Source organism: Pinus tabuliformis, chromosome 8, assembly GCF_031772625.1.
Source record: "Pinus tabuliformis cultivar Carrire ecotype Pingquan chromosome 8, CPIR1, whole genome shotgun sequence".
Lineage (NCBI taxonomy): Eukaryota > Viridiplantae > Streptophyta > Pinopsida > Pinales > Pinaceae > Pinus > Pinus tabuliformis.
This window is the reverse complement of record NC_142294.1, coordinates 1,902,620,846-1,902,645,754: the sequence shown is the minus strand read 5'-3', so window position 1 is coordinate 1,902,645,754 and position 24,909 is coordinate 1,902,620,846. Positions and strand designations below refer to the sequence as shown.

The 24,909-nt window shown below is 37.5% G+C and overlaps 1 protein-coding gene across 5 annotated transcripts in view; it reads right to left on the bottom strand.

Annotated features, from left to right (window-relative positions):
* Positions 1 to 534: 534 nt before the first annotated feature.
* The window catches only part of LOC149244028 (disease resistance protein Roq1-like), a 105,604-nt gene continuing 81,229 nt past the window's right edge, over positions 535 to 24,909 (bottom strand). Inside the window, exons 1-9 of one of the 5 annotated variants that reach the window (XM_089374718.1) lie at positions 18,118 to 18,525; positions 17,717 to 17,871; positions 5,012 to 5,550; positions 3,891 to 4,893; positions 3,188 to 3,802; positions 1,684 to 2,841; positions 1,402 to 1,464; positions 726 to 1,311; positions 535 to 635 (exon numbers count right to left, since the gene is read on the bottom strand). In XM_089374718.1, coding sequence (XP_089230844.1) covers positions 748 to 1,311; positions 1,402 to 1,464; positions 1,684 to 2,841; positions 3,188 to 3,802; positions 3,891 to 4,893; positions 5,012 to 5,490 — 3,882 coding nt within the window. In that variant the 5' untranslated portion in view covers positions 5,491 to 5,550; positions 17,717 to 17,871; positions 18,118 to 18,525 and the 3' untranslated portion in view covers positions 535 to 635; positions 726 to 747. The other 4 variants (XM_089374719.1, XM_089374721.1, XM_089374717.1 and 1 more) reach the window with 4 other exon arrangements.

Genomic DNA, 24,909 nt, shown 5'->3' with positions numbered 1-24,909 from the left:
GAGATTTTAGGGATAATTTGAGTCACTTAATGCCAAAAGAATTTGAGTTTAGTGATATGTAATTATAAATAAATAGATAACTTATTTAAAATGTGAATTTTGAATTTGAATCTTTTACTGTTTAACAAACTAAATCCTTTAAAATGTAAAACTTTCTAGTGAAATAGAAATGTTGGTGCATTAAACTATAAGAAACATTTTATAACAATGAAACATGGTTGTGAATCTTAAAAAATACATAAAATTATAATGTAACAAACATTGATATGAGAGTACATAAAATTACAATCCAATACTATTTTGAACTATTCTCAATTTTATTTTAATATATAAAAGAAAAAAATTAATATATTAAGTTTTAAAAAATTAATATATAATTTTGTAAGTTTTAATATATTAAAAAATATTTCAAATTTTTACATATTTTGTAAATTCTAAATTTTGAAAATAAATTCAAATTATATAACATTATTTAATCAATTAATGACCAGAAAAAATTAATTAAAATATGTTAACTATTAATAAAATATTTAAATAAATTAAACGGATCCTTTCCCAATACTTTCTATCATCAAATGAAATTTCAAATATTTTGAAAAATATTAAAAATTACATTTTCCATGTCATAATGGAACCTATGTGTGATCATTACTTTTTATCATCAAATGAAATTTCGAATATTTTGAAAAATATTAAAAATTACATTTTCCATGTCATAATGGAACCTATGTGTGATCATATAATGGTTCAATCTCCACTCATTAATGACCCTTTTATCCACCTACTTAGTGACGCAACTGACCAAGAGCTTTTGGGTGCAAATTTTGCAATGATTTTCTTAAACAAGACGCCCGACATGGAGTCGTGCGTCGGCAACCACAGCCCTGCCACCAGAACTTTCTCCAATTCACTTACACTCGCATCGCACTCAAAACTCAGCCATAATCTACAGCTACTGTTTCCCTGACGTCGAACCAATTTGGAATATTCCATAAACCATTCTGAAGATGGAGTCCACATTAATACATGAACCCTTCTTCCACCACTCTCCCTACCCTGCGATATCCACAAGGACGAGTACTTGTCAATCTTATAGTCAAATGCCACACGGAATGAATATCCACCCACATCGTTGGTGATAAAGCACAATATCCCACGGGGCGAATACCCAAAGTCTATCGGACATTCCAGTGTCCAACAGCGTTGCTTGGAATCCTGTGTGCTAATTGTATTATTACACACAAAATTCACGCTTTCAAAGTGAAAAGAACATTCAAGTTCAAACATATTCTGCCGAATTTGTCCTTCGTCCTGCACAAGCATTTCAGTTTACCCATTCAAAATCCAATTTATCTATGCTTCAAAACAATTGTTCTTCTTTTCAAAAAATTGAACACCCACCATCTCATCATCCACTTTTCCACTCAACATGAAATTTGGTAAACGGACGCCAGGGGCCGAGTTCTGCACAAATTTGACAAGTTCCATTAGAACAACAAAATCTATAAATTGTAATATTGTTTCAAGTTAGAATGAGTTAAGCCACTCATCGATGGACCACCACACATTGATTGAATACCACTAGAATACTCAAGGTTTCTTAATTAGCAGAGAATATTACAGAAATTTAAAATAAATAAATTGTATGTATTAATGTTTGGTGTAATGAGCAGAGATATTCACCAAAAAACTGCAAAAATCTTCCCAGAAAATTTTATTGTCTGTTGAAATCTTCAGACAATTCAAACATTTTAGGCTATTCATTCCTTCTATTCGCTTCAGCTTCCAACACCTCTCTGCTTCAATCTCTTCCACAGATATCAGACCTCGTACACTAAGGGTTTCCAGCGCGATGCAACCATTTATGTTGAGAAATTTAAGGTTCACGAGAGTTGAAAGGTTCAGTGTCTCCAACTGCGAGCAGTCTTGCAGGTTCACTCTTACTAATGCTGATGGCAACGCAATAACCTGCTTTAGCTGAATATTTTCTGAAAGATTAATTGTTTGGAGCCAGGGGTAAACACCTTCAGCCATACATATCTCGGATATGGATGTTCTCTTCAAAGTGAGATCTCTTAGAACGCCCATGGTCCGCTGATCCTTTTGAAAACTAAAGTTTTCTATTGGACAAAAGTCTACTGCCAAAAATTGGATATTCGGCGCTACAATTCCTTCTGGTGAGAGGCACTCTAGACGGCGGCATCCCATCACAATCAACTCTGTTAATCCCCTCAAATTGGCCACAGAACGTGGTAAACTCGTCAACTCTGGGCTCCCTATTCTCAGTTGTTTTAAGTTGCCGAGTTGTTCCACCTCCTCGGGTAACTGTGACAAACAGGTAGATAGTAAATTCAGATATCTCAGATGCCTTTGATATGGGATTCCCTCTGGCAAGGCTACCAATTGAGCACATCCTTTGAAGTCAACATACTCTAGTGTGGAAATTCGTCCCAAAATATCCGGCGGGATGAACAGATTCCGGCATCCTCGTAATGCCAGATACTGCAGATGCAATAACTTGGAGAATGATTTTGGCAGTTCTGTCAGATTAGTGCAACCAGATAGATCTAAATGTCTTAACCTTGCAAGTTCCCCAAAATTAACTGGAAGTGATTGTAGAGATGCTAGATTTGTTAACACCATCTTACACAAGTATTCCAATCCAGTCCATTTTAGGAAACTGATTAGATGTGGCATGCCACCTTGCTGGACGGCAGACGAGCTATAATTTTCTGAAACTTTCATCGAATGTCCGGCATGGAGCGTCGAGCTGCTGCTCGAGGTACTTGGAAGTTCGTACTCCATTCCGCTAATATTCAACTCATTTAAGCGCGAACATGGCTGATTGCAAACCATAACGATTTTAAAAACTTTTAACATAATGAAATCTTGGATCTGTCAAAGTAGAGAGAAATATGAAATTGGAATATTTTTAACTGCATTTATGCTTAATAAATCGGTCCGTATTTCAGATTATACGATATTTAAAATTTATATGAATATGGAATCTTGGATCTGTTAATATGGAGAGAAATTTGAACATGGGATTAATGTATTTGTCTATGCACAATACTTGTATCAATACTTGTATCTTTGTTTGCGGCACTGGGGTCAACACTGAGGTCGTTAGTTTCATTTTCTCACAATAAAAGACTCTGCATTAATTGAATCGGTCAAGACGTGCTACCTTACTGAAATTGTGATCCATAGAAGTCAGATCAAAGTTTTGGAAAAACTGTTCGATATTGTCTCTATGACACTGAAGTTCCAAAACGCTCAACTTTGGGAGACGAATGAAAAGATGAGAGCGTACGGACCCAAACCGGAAATTGCGCAAGCGAAGCCATACCAATTCAGCCGAGAGCTTCAATGATACCAGCAGTGACGACAAATCTACAGGGAATTCCAGCACGAATAGATGGACACATTCGCCTCTGAAACCGACGAAATCCGATAAACGCTCATCTTTCGAGGTGCGAATTCCCCGCATTGGTAAATGTGATAGGCCCTGACAATCAAATAAAGTTAATAAAAGTGGAGCAACATACTGGATTAGGCTTCTTACCGAAGGAAGGCCAATCTTTACGACAATAAATATATGAATACTGCTAAAAGTAATCACGCATACGTGGGATTTACTCAATTCGACTATATCATTGGTGGAGCCAACCCGAAGCGGTTTAAGCGTTGGCAACACGGGAAACTCTTGTCGGGCAATATGTCTGGCCAGTTCCCTAAGGTGATCGTGCATTGCAAGTTTATAACCCCGATACTTCACGGAGGGATCATCGTCGCCAATCATCTGAAGAAACAAATTAAATTAAATAGTTACGGCAAAGTTAAGATGAGAAGGTTTGTAAAGCTAAAAGAGACACATATATAATACTTACTGGATCCTCCGGTTTTCTGCATTCAATTTCATCATCCGACTGAACGTCATAATGGAAGTCCACAAGGCATTTTTGATGGAGCCTTTCAAGGGAGTGCACGATATTGCTGCCGTATAATCCCTCCAACACTCTAATTGCTAATTCTGTTTCTTCTCCCACCAAGAAGCAGCCGATGTCCAGAAATGCTTCCTTGTCCTCACCGTTGAGAGCATCGTAACTAACTTTTAGTGTTTGAAGTATGTCCTCATGCAGTGTTGTAGAGAACCTTTTCAACTGCCGCTTCCAGTAATCTTTGTCAGACTTGCCAACAAAGTGTGCCCCCAAAACTTTTAATGCCAAAGGAAACCCCTTACATATTTCCAAGAACTTCTCCACTAAATCTTCGAATTCTTCGGATGCTTTCGATTCACGAAAAGCATGTTGGCAGAAGAGCTCTCTGGCGTGCAGTCTATTTAATGGCATTACATTATATAATAAAGTGTTTGCGGAAGAACGGCTCAGTAAACCTCTATCACGAGCTGTGATCAATATGAGACTCCCACACCCCACTGAATCAATGTCAATAAGACCATCTATTTGATCGATATGATCAACATCATCCAAAACAAGGAGAATGCGACAATGTCGTAAAAGATGCTTCCCAATACCGTCAATATCCTGCAAATCCTGAGTATAGCCAAGCAGATCAGAAAGGAGCTTCCCTTGCAGCTTAGCCAAATCTTTTGTTCTGACATTAGAAAGAAAACATGACTTTCCATTAAAACTTAGACGTCGCAGGTTGTATAGATATTTAGCAAGAGTTGTTTTTCCTATTCCGCTCATTCCCGCAATCCCCACAATCATTGTGTCGCTGACATCGCTTTGTTTCAGAATTTTATTGATCAGGGGATGCTCCGCCACATGGTCGAGGCCGACTGGGCATTTGGCGACATATAATGATCCCCATTTAAATACCTCTTCTAACACTTTTCGCACAATATCCTCCAAAATTTCCCCGTAGTCACTGAAAATGGCATACAGAACAGATATATTGACTCATTATGGCTAGAATTGAGAATAGTAGATAGGAATTTTATATATCAGTTAGATTCTGTAAGAAATGAAAAAAAGAATGTATTCACCTTTCGTTGGGTTTGAAGAATATGCCAGAAATATCCGCGGCCTCGCTGAGGGTCTTCTTCCATTTTGTGATCTCTTCCGTGGAGACTCTCCCTTTGCTTTGGTGTTGATCAAAGGCATTTTTATAACATCCGCTCTCAATGTGACGAAGGTCTGCAGGCTGAACACCACAGAACACCGGAATAACCTTCCTGTTGTGCTTATGATATGATCTTAAAATCCAGTACAGTTCCTCCAAGCACCACCACGATTCAGCATAGCGCTCAGAAAAAAAGGTAATGTGAACATAGGCACTCTGAATGGCGGTGTGGATTGCATTTGAGATAGTATCTCCCGTGCGAATCTCATCCTTATCGAGGAAGACACGCAGCCCGTGGCAATTTGTGAGGCGATTGTAGATGAGGCTGGCAAGGCTTTTCTTCAGATCGGGCCCCCTGTGATTTAGGAAAACGTGGTATGCACCTGGCTGTTGCTCCATCATAAGTATGACGTCCTGCAGACAGAGATGTGTTGTCCCGATTGAAGACGAGGAACGCCTCGCCTGAAAGAGAGATCGACGACAGCAATGAGGAGATTGACAAAAATGAGCATTGATATTATTGAACGAGTAAAAGTACGGTTTACCACGTTTAATTGTGAAAGGGAGCTAACTTTATATTTAGCAGTTAACTTGTATCTAAATAATACTTTTTTTGAATAATTTAGCGTCATTCTCCGACATCCCGCAGGATTAATAGAACATACTATCCGACACTTCCACAGCATGTATATCGGCTATGTAATTTTTTTTGTTTTCAAACTTAGCCACGATAGGCTGAGCAGGTTGACAGAGGAGACATATACCTCTTTTAAAAAATCCAAACACAACATTTACCGAACATACCTCTATTCACGGCTACTAAATACTAGAGCACGAGAGTCGGTAATATTTTACAATTTTGAAAGAATTCGACGTTGATGCAATGCAACAATCACTCTATCTAACGATTCAATAACCAGACATTTACTCAGTTCGAGTTTCAATTTTCAGACAGGCGAACCAGAGGGAAGGAGGTTTTTGGATGTTGATAATGGCGGGATTTGGTTTCTTTCTGCCATGGAAACCAGACTGACGGTGTTAAGGAAGATAGTTTTTAAGGGAATGGGAATCTACAGGTCAGAAGGTTCAAGGTTCTAACGGGAGGTCGTTTTTCTGTATCTCAAAGTTTTGAATGGATCCAGGTCACTGTGCAGAGCGGGAGATGGTTCATGAATGTGAGTCGGTGGACATTGAACCAGCTCTCGAAGATCTACTTGCTTGTTGGGGACATGAAGTATCGGAGAAAAACCTGAAACTCTTTTTTCCAAAAAACGCAGCGGCCTCTGTTCTGCTAGATGAGGAGGGGGAAGGAGGTGTTATGAAAAAAGGCGATCAGGAAAGGGTCCCTGCCTCAAACCCTTTTTTGAAAAGGCAGCTCCCCAGCCTGTCGCGGTCCTCGTCCAGTGAAGAGGAAGGAGGGAACCTGAAAGGATCTGGAGTAGAGGATCAAGCGCGAGGACTAGCCACGGCCTCTGGTTTTGGGGTCACCAGGTCCGCTGGGGAGGTGGGTGAAGTTAACAGAGTCTCTGTTGGAAGGCGCTCTGAGAAGTTTGAGGTAGAAATAGCCGATGCTCCTGAAAATAATAATCCAGGAGAGGGAGGAACTCAAACGGAGGCTGGGGGAGGGAAGAGAAAGAAGAACAAACCATCAGAAAAAAGGAGGAGCGGCCTAGCTGCGTTTTTGGAGTGGATATTAGTATTGACCAGGCAATGGAAGCCTCGGAAACCTTCTTAGTTGGCAGAGTTCGTGGTAGGAAGTTTTCGGTAGACTTCATCAAGGAGTGGGCGCAGGCAGAATGGAAAGAAGCTCCACGTCAGCCAGAAGAGATCAAGAATCTGGACAGAGGTTGGTTTTGCATTCGGTTTGGACAAAAGGAGCACGTAGAAAGGGTGTTGGAAAAGCACTGGTGCTTCGGAAAAAGGCCAATATTATTTAGAAGGTGGACACCCCTGTTTGACGCACAGAAAGAAAAATCGGTGGAGTCTCCAGTCTGGGTCAAACTACCGGGCCTCCCTATGCAATTCTGGACGGACTCGGCCTTCATTTCAATGGGTAATACTCTGGGGAAGTTTCTCGACATTGATAGATCATATCTTCGATCTAATGATTGGAGTGTCGCCCGTATTCTGGTCAGTTTAAATCCTAGAGAGGGTCTAACGGATGTTATGAACCTGAAGTATCGAGGTCTAGAGTTCCTACAGACCGTGGACTATGAAAACCTCCCTTTCAGATGCCATCGTTGTCACAAATACGGACATCTGGCACGAGAGTGTCCTCTAGGTCACCGTCACCGCCGTAGACAAAGGAGAAAAGGAAAACATCTGGAGGCAAATCAGTGGCTGTTCACCGAGAAAGAAGAGGATCATATCAAAGAGAACGATTCTCAGGCAGAAGTTCAGGGGTTAGGTCCAGAACAAGCGGAGGATGCTGAACAGGATCAGCCTGGGTGTATAGCAAGTAAGGATACCTCAATCCCGGTGTCTCTCATGGGAACCTCAGCATTTCCTGAAATGGCAGGGGCGGCCTAGGCTAGTCCACTTCTATCCCCTCTTTTTTCCATATGCTCTTCTATTGTTTTACCTCAATCATGTTGTGATGAGTCTGGCCCCTTCAGGCAACTCTTCGATGATCTGCCGAATTTGAGGAAGGGCCTAGCCTCCTGAGAAGGTGTTATTATGACTATTCCACCTTCTCCAAAGCTGAATTCTAGTCCCGCGGATAATGTCTTATCTATTCCTTCTAGTGTCTAGAGCACTGGTTCCCCCTACAACCTCAGATCTTTGGCCACCAGAAAGAGGAAAGGGCTTGCAGTGGGAGGTCTGGAGTTGGACATGGTGACAGTAGGCCCGAGGAAGCTAAGAGGAAGGAAATCCAATCTGTCGAAGGCACAGTTGAAGGCTGTCATCGATATTGCTGGTGGGAAACAGATGTCTCTGCCAGGGGTGCTTAGAGCAAAGCGGACACCCCCTGAGGTTTCCCGATGATCATCTTATCCTACAATTCCAGGGGTCTAGCTAGTTTGCCCAAAAAGCTAGCTCTGAAGGAACTGGTCAGGATCAACAAACCTGACATTCTTCTAATTCAAGAAACTCTAGGGAAGGGGGAAGAAGTTACAGGATGTCTCGTTAAGCTCTTCCCGAGTTGGACCTTCCATGCCATTGATGCGAATGGTCATGCGGGAGGGGTGGCCCTGGGCTTTAATGCGAAGCTCCTCCGAGAGATCTCCTGGGGATCGGAAAATGTTTTGGCTGTGGAACTATATTCCATTGAACTATGCATCCCACTACAAATTCTTAATGTCTATGGTCCTGTCTTGGATCGGGAGAGGTTCTCAAACTCTTTCTTTGCAAAGTCATTTATGTCGCATCCAAATCTTATAATTGGAGGAGATCTTAATTTTTCGTTGGGGGTGTCTGAATCTTGGGGGGTCAGCGCCAGGGCCGATCCCCTTACTGATTTTTTTCAAAATAAACTGGCTTCTTCTTTCATGGTGGACGTCCCTCTGCTCAAGCTGCGTGTGACATGGAGGAATCGAAGAATAATGGATTGGGAAGAGGCTTGATCGATTTCTGCTTGGTGAATCGCTAGCAGAAAACTTACAGGCTTTTAGACATTGGGTTGGGGAAGGTGGTCTATCAGATCATTTCCCTTTCTTCCTGGAAGTGAAAGGAGCTTTCTCCAAACCGGGCACTCCCTTCAAATTTAATGCCTCTTGGCTCTTGGAGGAAACTTATATCAGTGTATTCCATAAAACTTGGAAGAAAGATGCTTTCAATGAGGCTGAGAGTCGTAGTCAAAATTTTATGGATAATTTAAAAAGGTTGAAGGTCGCATCTAAACAATGGGCCCTCCAAAAGAAACTGAAGGAAGAAGAAACGCTGGAAAATGTTAACTCTGAGATTGCCCTCCTGGAAACCCCAGGTGGTAATGGCTATGGATCAGTAGAAGCTCGGGCTAGACTACAAGAGTTGGAGAGGGAAAGGAGGAGAATCCTTCAGCAAAGAGAGGAAAGCTGGCGTTTAAAAAGTAGAGCGATCTGGTTGCAGGCGGGGGACGATAACACCAAGTTTTTTCAGAATTACGCTAAAGGAAGGAAAAATTCAAATACAATCTGGGAAATGAAGAAAGCCAATGGTGAACAGGCACGTTCTTTTGAAGATCTGGCCTCATTAGGGGTCAATTTCTTCAAGAATCTTTACAAAGAGACAGAGGAAGCTTCTATTGCAGAAGTCATAAGAGTAGCGCAGTTCTTCCCAAGGTTCATAGAAAAGGAAGGAAATGATTCTATCATGGCGCCTGTTACCAAGGAGGACGTAGAAGACATCCTCAAGTCAATGCAAAAGGACAAAAGTCCAGGCCCGAATGGCTGGACTGTTGAATTTTTTCAACACTTTTTTGAATTCATTGGAGACGAGCTAGTTGCAGTTGTGGAAGATTCTAGGCGTACAAGTATAATCCATCACCCTTTCAATGCTACTTTTCTAGCCCTCATTCCCAAATCGGATCTCCCGGTTTCTTTTGACGAATTCAGGCCCATTTCACTGTGCACCTGTGTTTATAAAATCATTGCAAAAGTTATTGCCTCCAGGCTCAAACCGGTCCTCTCCAGAAATATATCACCTGAGCAATTCGGATTTCTAGACGGCAGACAATTTCATGAAGCAGTCGGAGTGGCCCAAGAAACTCTTCATAGTCTAAAAATTGGAGAAAAAAAGGAGCAGTTGTGAAAATCGATCTATCAAAGGCTTATGACAGAATCAACTAGCTGTATCTCAGACTTCTGCTAACACATCTGGGTTTTAGGTATGATTTTGTGAGAAGGGTTATGATCTCTGTTTCTTCTTCTTCCATTGCTGTGATGATCAACGGAGCAGCCTCCAGTTTTTTTAGTCCTGAGCGTGGTCTACGTCAAGGTTGTCCGCTCTCTCCTCTTTTGTTTTTGCTAGCAGCAGACGGCATTAGCCTTATGATTCAGGATGCAAAAAGGCAAGGGACTCTCAAAGGCATTGAAGTAGCGGTAAACTTTTGGGTCACCCACCTCCTTTTCGTGGATGACATTATCCTGTTCAGCAATGGAAGTCTCGAAGACTGTAGGATGCTCAAGAAAATTTTGGACCTTTTCCTGAAGGCTACAGGTCTCTGCATAAACGAGAGAAAATCCACTCTCACATGTACAGGTATGCCCAGAGAGCTGGTGCGCAGAGTGGCGCTGGTTCTAAACTTTGAAGTCAAATCGCTGGAGGATGCCTTTAAATACCTGGGGTTCTTTCTAAAGCCCGATAATTACAGGATCAAAGATTGGAAATGGATTCTTGTAAAAATTGAATCCAAACTGAAACACTAGAGTTTCAAGTGGTTGTCCAGGGCAGGAAGGTTAGTTTTAATAAAATCTGTTCTGATGGCAATCCTAGTCTACTAGGCTAGTCTGACTTGGGTTCCCAAATGAATCTTATCCTCAATTGAAAAATTATGTAGCAGGTTCCTTTGGGCGGGGTCGAAGTCGGAGAAAGTCACCCCTTGGATTGCCTAGGATAAAGTGGCTCGCCCTAAAGAGTGGGGAGGTTGGGGTATAAAAAATCTTGATTGCTTCGCCAAATCTTTAGCAGCAAAGCTCAGCTGGAGGCTCATTTCTTATGAGAATTTGTGGACTTTTGTATCCAAAAGAAAGTATATTGATCCGTTAACAATGCAAGATTGGATCAGATTGCCGCAAAAGACTTCCAAAAACTCGTCGGTGGTTTGGAAAGCTGTGGTCGCCTCGGTTAACATTATAGAGAAGGGCTTGGCTTGGAGTGTGGGGGATAGAAAACAGATCAGGCTGGGTAGAGATCCATGGATAGGTTGTATTGATATTTTCTCTCTTTCTCAGGGGTTGGTTTCGGCTTTAAAAGACGGGGGGCTCTACACTTTAAACCAGGTGGCTGATCCTAGGGCTTCCACCATTTGGAGCCAAGGTTGGATTCAGGGAAGAGACTTACATTTGGATGAAGAATGGCTAGAGGAATGGGATCTATTTAGAAGGGACCTTCTCAACTCCTCAGTCAGGCTCTCTGACTCTCCAGATGAGCTCAGATGGGTCTTTGCCCAAAATGGGCTTTATTCCCCAAAGATGGGTTACAAATGGATGATGTCTCAAAAAGGGTGGGAGAATCCGGATTGGTGGTTTAAACTGCTCTAGAAGTTAAAAGGGCCAGCCAAATCGAGACTGTTCTTCTGGTGTGTCCTGCTCCAGAAAGTCCCTACTTGGGATTTCCTTCAAAGAAGAGGTAGGATTGGTCCTGGCTGGTGTCCCCTCTGTAAAGATAGTGTTGAAACAACTCAGCACTTGTTCCTTCTTTGTCCTTTTAACACTAGCCTTTGGGCTGAAACGTTAAGGCTGCTAAATATTCCTTTCAGATGGGAAGGGCAGGGGTTCTTGGAAGCTTGGCAGAGGTGGTGGAATGAAGCCTCAAACGACAGAGAGAGATCCATTCCACTTCTCATTACCTAGGGGACTTGGCTTGCTAGGAATCAAGTCATTTTTAAGGATTCTGTCTTCCCGATAGAGCGTCTTGCTGCTGAAGGAGCTGCTATTTATGAAAGTATCCCGGTTCCGCAAGCTCCTCCTTCCACCAGAGCTGTTTGCCAAGAATTTATCAGATATACAATGCCTTGGGATTATTTTGACGGTGCCTCAGATATAAATGGTCGTTGTGGGGCTGGTTTGATTATTCATTTATCAGAGGATAAAGTTGTAAAAGCTTCTGTCGGTCTTGGACAAAGCTCCAACAATTTTGCAGAATTGAAAGCCCTGCACTCCCTTCTCTGTTGGCTCATTTTAAGGAATGTGAGAGAAGTCCAGATCTTTGGGGATTCAATGAACCCTATGAAATGGTTTAACAAGACTCATCAATGTCGAAATTTACTCCTGCTCCCTCTTCTTAAAGAAGTCTTACGCCTTAAATGTCGCTTCTCGGTGATTTCTCTCTGCCACATCTACAAGGAAAGAAATTATGAAGCTGATCGACTCTCCAAAGCGGGTGCAGATCAAGCTTCGAGGTCCTGGACAGTTATGGAGGAAGAAAATGGGTTGGTTCGTCCACTCGAACAGCACATTTTTGCTTAAGTTTCGTTTTAACAATACCTGTTATTTTTCCTGTACATATTTCGTTTCTTTTTTTTTCTCTTTGTATATACTTCTCTTTTGAACCTTCTTCAGGGCACTTGGGCTGATTTTCCTTCAAATAGGAGGTCCGGGTCATTGGAAGCCCTCTCTGTTTTTGTCTCAAATCTTTGTTTTTCTTTGGGGACACTGTTTCGCTGGGCGATTCTAGGTCTCTTTGCCCCCGCTTTTTACCAGCTCCTCTCAGCGTGAATCAGTTCCCGGGAGGTGTGTATTCACAGGTGGAGGCGTTTTGCTCCTTCTCATTGGTTGATGAGACTAGTGCGCTTTTTCTCCTTTGGAATGTATTGACAATCAGTCGAGACTGCATTTTTCTCCCATCACAGCGAAAAACATGTCTGTCTGCAATGCTATGCATATGTTTTGTAACTATCTATTTTTAATAGAAAGTTCACTATTTTTTTGGTGGCAAAAAAAAAAAAAAAACAATCACTCTATCAAGAAGGTACTCTGCACTTATTTAAAATGAATTAGAAAATATGATTATAATTATATTATTATTTTTCCATTTTGGTTAAGATTTATTTTATTAGTCCATGCCTTTCCGGGTAGGGATTATAGTAATTCAAGTGTATTAATGTGTTAGGATTATAATAATCTATTTTGAACTATGTATTAATGTGCATTTAAACCAAAATTTTAAAAATTATATAATGTTTTAAAATTATTATAATAATTTTAACCAAAATTATTTAATTAAAATTTATGGTTTGAAGTCTTATTTGGCCTCTTACCAAATCACCTACACATATTAGCTTATATTAATTTTGTGTCTAAAACTATTAGACTTAAGACATTACTAACTCTTTTCTTTTCTTTTTTGTTTTGGGGCAAAAATGTTTAGCCATAAATGTTTAAATCCATTAATTTTCCATTTTCTATTTTCCATTCTTTCTCTATTTATGACATCTAGGCTTGATAACCTTCCATCTTGATGACATGTGTGCTTTATAATCACTTGTCATTTCACATCTTTGACATCATATCTAAAAATGCTTGGAAAACACGAAAACTACTACACTGCAATAGTTAATGCAGTAGACAGGATCCTAAGATGTTCCTATAGACTCAATCTCAAAATGGTTGACAAACACGAAAACTACTAGAGTGCTATAGTTGATGCAGTAGACAGACGATCCTAAGATGCTCCTATAGACTCAATTTGTTGCAAGAGTTGCAAGATATGTAGTTTCAATTCCAAATACAGGAGCAACATCACCTGTATAATTATCCTGATTGGCCAAATGTTAAGGAAGGAAGTGGAATACCTTCTATTAGAAAACACAACAACTTTTGTAGTGGCAATCGTATCTTGGTAATTTCGTATCCTGGTAATTTTGTATCCTCCCTTTGGTGTAAATTGAATGATTGAGCCAAGATTGTGGTAATTTCATATCCTTCTGCGTGTATCCTGGAAATTTCATATCATTCTTCTTTGTGAAGTTCACACACAAATAAAGCAAGTCAAACTTTGGGATGGGCAACAATATAATTCACCACCAAATATACACCATAATAGAATGGAGTGGCTAAACAAAAGAATTAGGTCATTATGTAATGAGTATGTTTAAACCTAGAAATCTATCCAATGATTTTTGGGTTTAGGTTATTGCTTATTCCATTTACATATTGAATATATCTTCAACAAACAGTGTGAAAGGTAAAGTGCCTCGAGAAGCATGGAGTGGCACAAATCAAGTGCTTCTCATATGATATTGTTTGGTTGTATTTTTTATGCACATGTCATAGAAGAGTTAAGGAAACTTGATAAAAAGAAGTGGAAAATGTATTTTCATTGGGTGAATAGTCAAAATCCTATAGACTAATCCAATTACTAAGAAGTTTGAGATGTCACAGAGGAGTTAAGGAAATTTGACAAAAGAAGTGGAAAATGCATTTTCATTGAGTACAATGAATCTTCAAAAGCCTACAGACTAATCCAATCACTAAGAAGTTTGTGGTGGGAAGAGATGTAAAAGTCTTGGAGTGATCAAGAGAATAAAGGAATCTATAGTAGAAATCCATCTCTACTAAGAGATGAAAGTTAAATATAGCAAGTCCCTCCACCAGGATTTCAGAGGTTATAGGAGCAAAGACAAGAAGATAGTTCTTCCAACACAGAGTCAGCAAATTCGGTGAGAAATTAGAGAATTAGTCCTTCCAATTGTGAGTCAAAAACTTTGGTAAGAAATCAACAAAATATGAACTTAAGGGAAATATATGACTAATGCGATGACATGTATCGATAAGCTCATTATTCCTTATTATCCTATCAGCGTACTTACTTTGAAGAGGTAATGAAATAAGAGTTTTGGGTACAAGCCATGAATGAAGATATTGAAGCTTTTGAAAGGAATAAGAGATGGAATCTTGTTGATCTCCCAATAGATAAGACCAACATTGATGCTAATTGGGTGTACAAGAAAAAATTGAATGAGAAAGGCAAGGTGGAGAAATATAGGTTAGTTGCTAAAGGATTTGCTCAACAACTAAGTATTGACTATGGTTAAACTTTTGCTCTAGTAGCTAGGTTTGATACTATTAGAGTTGTGTTATTCATTGTATCCTAGATCAAAGGCCAGTTTACAAGATGGGCATGAAGTCAACTTTCTTAAATTGGCTAACTAGAAGAGGAGTTTTATATAGATCAATCACTAGGGTTTGAAGTAAATGGCCAAGACTACAATGTTTACAAGTTGAAGAAGGCCCTATATGGTTTGAAGGAAGCTCCAAGAGCTTGGTATAGTCAGGTTGGTTCATATTGACTCAACAGCCAGTTCAAGAGGAGACATAATGAGCCCACTCTCTATACCAAATTAGATTAAGGTAAAATGATTATAGTGTATTTATATTGATGGCATTGATATATACTAGGAATCTATTGATATATTATTTCAAAATTGTTATGAAAACATAATTTGAGATAGCAAAGCTTGATCTCATGGAGTATTTTCTAGGAATTGAAGTCAAGTAATATGCTTAAGGGATTTTCATATGTCAATGAAATTATGCTACAAATATCTTAAAGAGATTTAGGATGGACAAATGCAAACAAGCAAAGACACCTATTGTCATCGGAACAAAATTGAACAAGCTAGATGATGGACCAATAGTTGATTTAACATTATATAAGAGGTCTGTAGGCAATCGCATGTAAGTTACTACAACTAGTCCTGATGTTATGCATGGAATTGGCTACATATCTAGATTTATGTTGTCTCCCAAGGAATCTCACTTGAAAGTTGGAAAAAGTATTTTGATGTATATTGCAAGTACAATTGATTATGGATTTTGGTATACAAGTTCTAAAGACAACACACTTGCAAGATACTCAAACAATGTTTTTGCTAAAAATATTGATGATACTAAAATAACCTCAAAATACTCTTTTCATATGGGCACAAATTTGATCTTATGGATTTCTAAGAAACAACCCATTGTCTCCATGTCTTTTATGAAAGCAAAAGATGTAACAATTACTATCGTAGCATGCCAAGAAATACGACAAATAATACTTTTGAAGGATATTACACTTGTAGAAAATGAACCAACTTCCTTTTTTGGTGGCAACAACTCAACAATTGCATTATCAAAGAATCATGTGTTTCACAAGAAAAGGAAGCACATTGACATTCCTTGTGGCTCAACAATTGCATTATCAAAGAATCATGTGTTTCACAAGAAAAAGAAACACATTAACACTAGTTGTCACATTATTCATGCAACAATGGTGACATATTTCCTCAAAGTTGAAGATATAGAAATCAACTAACAGATATTTTCACCAAACCTATAGGAAGATTTCTTTTATTGTGTCAAAAACAAATTTTGTCAATAAAATATTTACCTCTTATATATATGAATGGACAGATTTACCTTCACTTTAAGGCCAAAATATTTTTACAAAATTTATCCATAAAAATACAATTAATTTGGCCAAAACATTTTTACAAAATGTATCCATAAAAATACAATTAATAAACTAGTTATCCAAAAATAAATAAAATACTTAGATAAATTCACCCTCATAGCTAATAAAATATTTATCAAAAAGTTAAATAAAATATCTTTCATTTATTTATTTAGAGAAAAATTATTGCGAGAAATTAATATACAAACTATTTTTTTCTGTAGGCTAAAGGCAAGCAGGATTGAAACTTTTAGCATATTTCAGGGTTAAAATTTTTGAAAAAAATAATTCAAATTTTCGATTTGTAACTTCACATGTAATTTTTAATTAAAGTCCAAATGTTATAATGACCATGATTAACATTGCTACACAACTTTTATTTGTCTCAATAACTTGCTCGCCCTCAACGAATCAGTGCCTAATTTACCTCTACGCATTACAATATGTCATTCTTTCATAGGATTATGGTTTTGAAGGACCCTATATCAGAACACAAGTGGACGTATCCTTTTTACATCTGCATGTTACACTGCGTCATTCGTACAGAGGCATATATTCAATGGTTTTAAAGGATTCTATTTGAGAACACTAGTAGTGTCTTTATTATTATTCATTGGATTAACGAGATTTGCTTTATTGAGTTTAGAGATTTATTTTATATTTTAGGTAATTCATTAAAAAAAAATGGAATTTGCAAGTAAAGAAATTGAAGCTCTATTTAAAATAAATGAATCTGGACTGGTATTAATATATATCGAATAAAAATGAGAGCAAGATACGAGACGAGGAAGCAGAGCCCTAAAATTAATTTGTTCGACATCTCCCGATTCAAATATCTGTAAGAGACGATTTGTTTCAAAGATCAAATTTGCTATTGGTTTATCCTATACCCTGTAAGTTACTTTGTTTGACCTGCTGAGATTCAGATATCTGTCAGAGGATATGCTCTGGTAATCAGATCTGTTATGGGTTCACCTTATGTTTTTAATTATAGTTTACTCTAATATTTCTATTATCTTAGCAGCTCAGTTTTGATTTGCTCCTAAGCTTGATACCATCATCCATGACCGAACTGCACAAATTGATATCCGTTTCGTTATATTAAAAAAATCACCTCTCTTTTGAATGAAAAACAGCTAACCGATGCAATTGTGAATTGATAAGTACTTCAATGTCTACAAACCCTACAAATATCCTGCTTGCCAATCCAACCTACAAATCTATACTGTTTGCCAAACAGAGTATGCAGTTAAAAGCACATGTCCAACCTTTCGATCGGCAATAATATTGGAGAACGGCCACAACCACAAAAACAAAATGGAAAAAAAAAAACATAAAAACAGTACCCGATATTGTAAGCAGAACTGAGAAAACCCCAATATGGATAAATACTCCACGGCATCATACAAAATGTCCAAAATTAATTGGAATTAAGAGAAAGAATGAAGATAATTGTGTGCCAAATCATACAGATCCCATAAACAACGCTCTTCGGTACAGATTCAATAAGCAGTCATTACGAGAGATGTCTAGAACACGCAAAATCTGAACTTACAGATCACCGCTGTTTCAAGTCCTGCCGAGGGTTCCGTTGCCCGCGATCGCTGGAAGTTGCACGGATTCGAATCAACGTATACAGAATGTGCAATCCACTGGAAACTTGCGGAACCGACCGTCAAAGAGTTTGCAGGGGCGCTGGAGACCACGTAGCTGAAATCAAAAGAGAGGGTTGCTGAAATCTCAAGGCAAAACAGAGGAATCTGACTCGTAAAAAGAATCGTAAGACAAAACAGAGGAATCTGACAGGCAAAAACGAAGGTTACAATCTAAGATTACAATCTGATCTCAAACGGCAGAAATAGAACTTACAATCAACAAAACAAGAAATCCATGGAGATGCAGAGACGGCAAACAATAACAGGAGCATTTCAGTTTCTGATTTCGAAAAGGGCATACCTTGTTTACGGAACAAAAGCTCCAGACCGACAAAAGAGGGTCCACACAGCGCTAAGAAGGTAAACCACAATAGAAGCTGTGTGTATGGGTTCCCAGTTTTCAGCAAACCCACAAAATGCACAAATATGTATATATATTAAATGAATATGCTTGAAGGGCCTGGAATTATAAACCAAAGCAAATGAGAGCAGGTGGAGGCGAAAGAGGGGACGGAGAATACAAGCTCAGCTCGTGGGGTTGTAACGCTCTTGCCGCACCTATTTGTTGCCCTCTATATCCAGGCAATAGGAGCTATAATGAATATAAAGCAAAGCACAGCTACCCAGACGAACCAGGAAAGTGGCTGGTAGTAGGGTTGGAAACTGAAGACAAAATATTACATCAAATTTGACGCTTCTTTTGACAATTTTATTAATCATTTTGTACAGATTATAATGAATATAAAGCCAATCACAGATGAGGAAGGTGGATGGTAATAGGGCTGGAAATTTGAAAACTAAATACTATATCAAATTTGATGATATGAAAAATTTATCAATTATGTTAAACCAAGAAAGAAGATTTATTTTAATGGATTAAAAAATAAAATAATGATGTTTGTTTGAATGGAATTTTGATCCTATTTAATAAAAAATGGTTTAATTTAAATTTAAAATTTGATTGTTAAATGGAATTTTGATTATATTTTAAAAAGTTATGTAATTTAAATTTAAAATTAAATTTTCTAAATATTTGAAAAGTGAATAAAATAATTACAATTAAAAAAAACAAAAATTACATAAACATGATATCCAAACTAACATTTTAGTTATTGGTCAGATTTTAATAGCTTCAAGTGAGGTTTATAAACATTTATTTTTGGTCATAGATTTTAATAGCTTCAAGTGAGGTTTATAAACATTTATTTTGCAAGTGTATTGTTTTTATTTAAATAAATAGTTTCACCCTGTGTCAATGGTCACTATCCTAGATTCAAGGATGTGTACTCTCGAAAAATTTTGTTTCTTTAATGAATAACTAAACCATTTATTTTATAAATTTGAGAAAAAAACAATGAGTGATAATATGGATAAGATAATGGAAAATATTATATATTTGGAAAAATTGAATGCTATAAAAATAGGAACCAAGGGAACCATGTTAAAACTATGTTTGTGGTTATTAATGTTATAAAAGTCTTATAGTAAGAACCAAAAGAACCCTTTTAGAGTATTAATAAAAAGTATGATGAAAAACCCTTAGCAATTAAGTGATGAATAAATGTGTATGGGTAAAAAAGAAAGCCGATTAAAAAAGAGAAGAATTAGACATTTTATTTTTGCTAAGTTACCACATCTATTTTACCAGATTTATAAAAAACCTAAATAATTATTACATTAATAGAATATAAGATTGTTACCTTAAAAATATATATAAATAATTTAAAGTATCACCCATTTTGTATTTTTTAAAATTTAATGATAAAAAACTATAACAAGTTACCCATCAAATTCCAGTAGCAAATGAAATTCCACTATGGTAAAAGCCCTCCGAAGCACTATGACGCAGGGTCTGCAACGCCTTGCGTCCTCTTTACTCCATTGAATATATAAAGAAAAAGAAAAAAACAGTGTATGTTTCATTTCACAATCATTGAATGGCTAGATGTTGGAAAGGAAGAGGAGACAAAGCATAAAATTCACACATAAAACACAAGCTGCTGCTCTTCTATTGATCACACAAAACATGATACTTACAATGAACCCAATGAAGCACTTAACTAACTCTCTAATTTTAGCACTCTACATTCGGGAGTAATTACAATTTCTAACACTCCCCCTTAATTACGATGGTATGACTCAACATGATTCAACACGACTTAACTATCACATAAACATGCTTGCTGGTCTATGTCTCAGCGAGACTTACAATGACTCAAGACTTTCACAATTTTTTATTTTCTTTATTTCTTCTTCCAAATTTTAAATCCTCAAAATTGCTTATTTACTTGTGGTTGCTGCAATTTTTCTTTGACTTGTCTTTAACTTGTTATGGAAAATAATTGGATCATGTCTTCTTCAGCTTCTTCTTCAAATATTCGTTCAACTATGGACTGCTACCATAACATTGCATCTTCAAATTGTCTTCTTTGCTTGTCATATTCATGACTTTCTTTCTGCCCTATTTCTTGATAGCAAAATGTTATCTCTTCTTCGCTCCATTGCTGAAAAATGGTTTCAATGCATTCATCTTTGTCTTTAGAAACATCCATATAATTTTTTCACTTTCATCATCATCATCAGATATTGCTACTTTTTTCCTGTAACCTGCATCAAATTTATTAACAACTTTGTTTTCAACTTTTTCATCCATGCTATTCTGAACACCTGCATATTCAAAAACAATGTTAAAAACATATTTAATATGACTCTCTTCAGTGAGAGCTTCCTGCTCTACATCTGCCTTCTTTTCATCTGCATGGAGGTTGTCTTCCACTGTTATGTCGTTAGTGGATATTCTCATAAAAAAACTCTTCAATTATTTTATCATGTTCTTAATCATCAATTGTTGCTAGATGACATACTGCTTCATGAACAGTTCCAACTGCTTCATATCTTGCTGCTATAGTGGTAGCTTCAACCTTTAATTCTTCATCAAACACGACACTTATCATATTGCCACAATCAATTCTTGTTTCAGAAAAGAAACCACACATATCATCAACATAATGTTCATCCACACTATGGTGGGATATCCGAGCATGCATGTGCTTCATCAAATCCATCAGCTGCAGTTGGATTCACCAATTCACATATAACTTTGCAATCATCATCCACATGTGTCTCATCACAGTGGGATTCACCATCAACTGCCTCATCCACGTTACAGTGGATTCCTTGAGCATTTATATGCTCTTGCTCTGCTTCACATACAGAGGCTAATGCTTCTCTCTCTGCAATTTTTGTTGCATCATCTTCATCCATATGCATGCTTGCATAATGGGTCTTAATTGTATGGTATTGAAAACCATCATCCACTTTTGAGTGGGATTCTCCAAGCTATGTTTTCCTCTCAGAGTCTTCCTCATCTACTCTCAGATCTGCAGCTAACTTCTTTGCTTGTGACATAACCTGATGTTGCATGTCACTCCCCCTTGCACCAAACTCTACTTCCAGGAATTTCCATGCTTCCTTGGAAGTTGTAGCTTTTGCTACCTTGCACAAACACTTCTCATCCAATGCTTGTTTTATAAAATTCAATGCTAAAACATCACATACTACATCATATGGGTTATTAGATTCGTACTCAATTAACTCTCTAGCTCAAAGAAAAGTTAACATCTTGGTAGCCCAATGATATAAATATTCACCTTTAAACATAGGAGGTGGTAGCAAATCAAAGCTACACAAATCACCCTCGATTTCTTCTTTGTCTTCTGCTAGACTTCTCAGTTCCTTGGTTGCGGCCTGAACCTCTCTAACCATGGCAATGATCTTTGCCTCTTCTTTTCGATTTCTTTTCTTAGTTTTCTTCAGTGGCGCTTTGCGATGCATGACTGTCGTCATTCCTTTTTTTTATAGGTGCTTTCTTCATTGCTTGAGGCTATATTCCATATCACCCCCAAAAAGATATGATTTTCAATATGTGCCCACATAAGGCACAATCTTCACAACAAAAACTATCATGCTTGACAAAACAAACAAAATATTTTTGTAAACCGATAAACTTTGCAAAGCCCTAAACTCTCTTACCAATAAAATCTTTTTCTTTATGTGTTTTTCTTTCGTTTAAAAAAAAAAAAAAAAAAAAAAATCTCCCAAAAAACTTCTTTATACCGGCAACTCTTACAATTTTATTTTATTTTTCAAAAAAAACTTAATAAAAAAACCTTTAATAAAACATCAACCACTTTGTATTTTTAAAAATTTAATAATAAAAAACTACAACAAGCTACCCATCAAATTCCCCATACCGCAAGTGTGCAAGGAACACGTTACCCATCAAATTCCAGTCACAAATGAAATTCGACTACGGTAAAAGCCCTCCGAAGCACTACGACGCACGGTCTGCAATGTCTTGCGTCCTCTTTACTCCATTGAATATATAAAGAAAAAATAACAAAACAGTGTACGTTTCATTTGGCGATCATTGAATGGCCAGATACTCTTACATAAGATTTGCTCAATCTTCTGTAGTTTAGTTCCATCTATCATGGTTGAGAATACAACAAAATTCATTTGTACAGTTCCTTTCCTCTTCATCAATGGCCGGGTGGCGGGCCCAATCATTTTACATAGTATTTTTGATTGAACGGCTAAAGGGATAAGAATAATTGGATTGGTAAATTTATAAATGTGTTTTTTTAAGGTTTATCATTATAATAATATATAATTAAGATATTTTAAAAGAGAGAAAATATTTTTATTTATTTATTTAATTTGATGTCAAGGTTTAGTTTTTCATCTTGTCATGATGATGAATCACATTTGATGGTTCCAAACTTGTCTATTAAAAGTTTTTTATGTAGATTTTACTTAAAATCTTTTCAACATTCATAATATGGATCACAAAAGCTTAATTCAAATAAGATAATTATTTATTTATTATTGAATTAATTAAAAAATTGAAATGATTATTTCTATAAAGTTGTAAAAAAAATTCAAAATAAATTAAATATGGTGTGCATTTTATGTGTTTATTTTGGAAAAGGGTTTTTACTATTTTAATCTAATTATTTTCAGCACAGAAAAAAAACTATTTTAATGTAATTATTTTCAGCACAGAAAAAAGCTATATATTGTATTATATTCATCAAACATATATGTATAGCGATATTCATATGGGAACCATCAGATATGGCAGTATAAAGTGGATCAAAGCCACATAGAGAGAAAGGATTCAAGGAGTCTTTTCAGATCTGCTACATATAGGTCATATGGAGAGATAATGCTAAAAGCACAAATGCACAAAATGATAATTCAAAAATCAGTCCCATGAGCCAAAAATATATATGGAAAATACAAAATAAGAGTCAAAATGTTGGGGAAAAAGAAAATCATATCAGATAGACTTCAATATATAAAAAATTATGTACCCAGCATGGAAAAGTCTTGGATCTGATGAGAGATGTTGTCCACTGTTATTTGCATCCTCCAGATACCCTGTGGAGATGATAGCCCCTGTTTTGATAAAGCATCTGCCCTCTGTTTATTATCCCTAGCAATGTGGGAAATTGTGTAGTCCTTCTTGCTGCTCCACAAAGCCTCAACCCTGTTCAACCATCCAGAAAGATGGATATTTCTTATGAAGCTTTTGAAAGCCAAGGAAGTCACAAATAGATAGGAGTCCAGCTAGGGCCATGACTTCTGCTTTATTGTTAGATCCGGCTCCTCCATTCCAATGTATGTCAAAAGCTTGTCCATCCTCTAGATTAATGAAAACTCCGCAGGCGCAAGTACCATGTTGAGCAGCTCCGTCAAAATAAGCACGAGGATATCCTGAGGCATCCTTGGACTAAAGATACCTTCCATGCCTAACTTTGGATTGGCGAGGCCGTCCAAGCGCATTGTATAAGCAAAAGATAGATTCATAAATTGTTGATAGCAGTTCCTTTTTGGAATTGAAAATCATTCGGTTCTGCCATTTCCATATGGCCCATATTGTTAACAATGGAATGGGCCTCCACTCGATGAACATGTTACTCCATCCTTTGAAAGCCTCATTAATGGAAGGAGCAGTGACGTTGGCGAAACCAAAATGAGCAGCTAGATTCTGCCAAATCAACTATGCTTGAGGACATTGTAGAAAAATGTGTAAATTGTTCTCAGAATTTGATCTACATAGGGGGCATATGGCTGGCCCACACCAATTCCACTTTTGGAGATTCTCCCATGTGAGGTTCTTGTTAAGAAAAACCAACCAGGCAAATATAATGATTTTTATGGGGCATCCTGATTTCCAAAATGTTGTTGGAAAAATATTATCAGATAGTTCAGATTCTGATAATAGTAATTGAAGATATATATGCTTTGCATAAACAGTCAATGAGCCACCGAGACCCTTCCAAATGAGGTAATCCATGTCCGAAGAGCGAAAAATTCCACTCACTTACAATGTAGTTATGATAGAATTCCATTGGGATTCCAATACACTGTTTAGTTGCATTTCTGTTGCAGATTCCAAATGGGAATTGCACCATCCCATTTTCGAATGGCACTGGCCCAAAAGAAATAACCCTTGTTGTGTAAATCTCTCAAAAGCTGGGTGGAAATATGGATCTTTTCTTCCGCACCTGCAAAATCATCTAAACCAATAATAATATTAGATCCGGACTGAAATTTCCAGATCAAGTTTTCTCTGAAGAAAGGCTCCATTCTTTGAAATCCTCTCCATATAGATGAGCCATTGGAGGATCCAGTAAAGCGTTGTCTATACCAGTAAGACATATCCTGATTGTCCATGTACTTAGCTCTAATGGCCTTACTCCAAATAGATTCTCCCATAATTGCTTTCCACATAGTTTTACATAGCAGGGCTCTTCTAAATATGTGTAGATCCAATATACCCCAACCTCCCATTTTTTTAGGCCGAGCCAGCATCAGAAGCTTTGTGAAATGATATTTTTTCTGTTCTTTCTGTCCTCCCCATATGAAATTAGCAATCATTCTGTTAAGACTGTTGATAATAGATGAAGGGATATAGAAGAGGTGTGCCCAATAAACCATGATTTGTACCAGCACAGCCTGAGTCAGAATCGCGCGACCCCTAATGGATAAACATTTGTATTCCCATGCAGCTATTTTCTTATAGAAT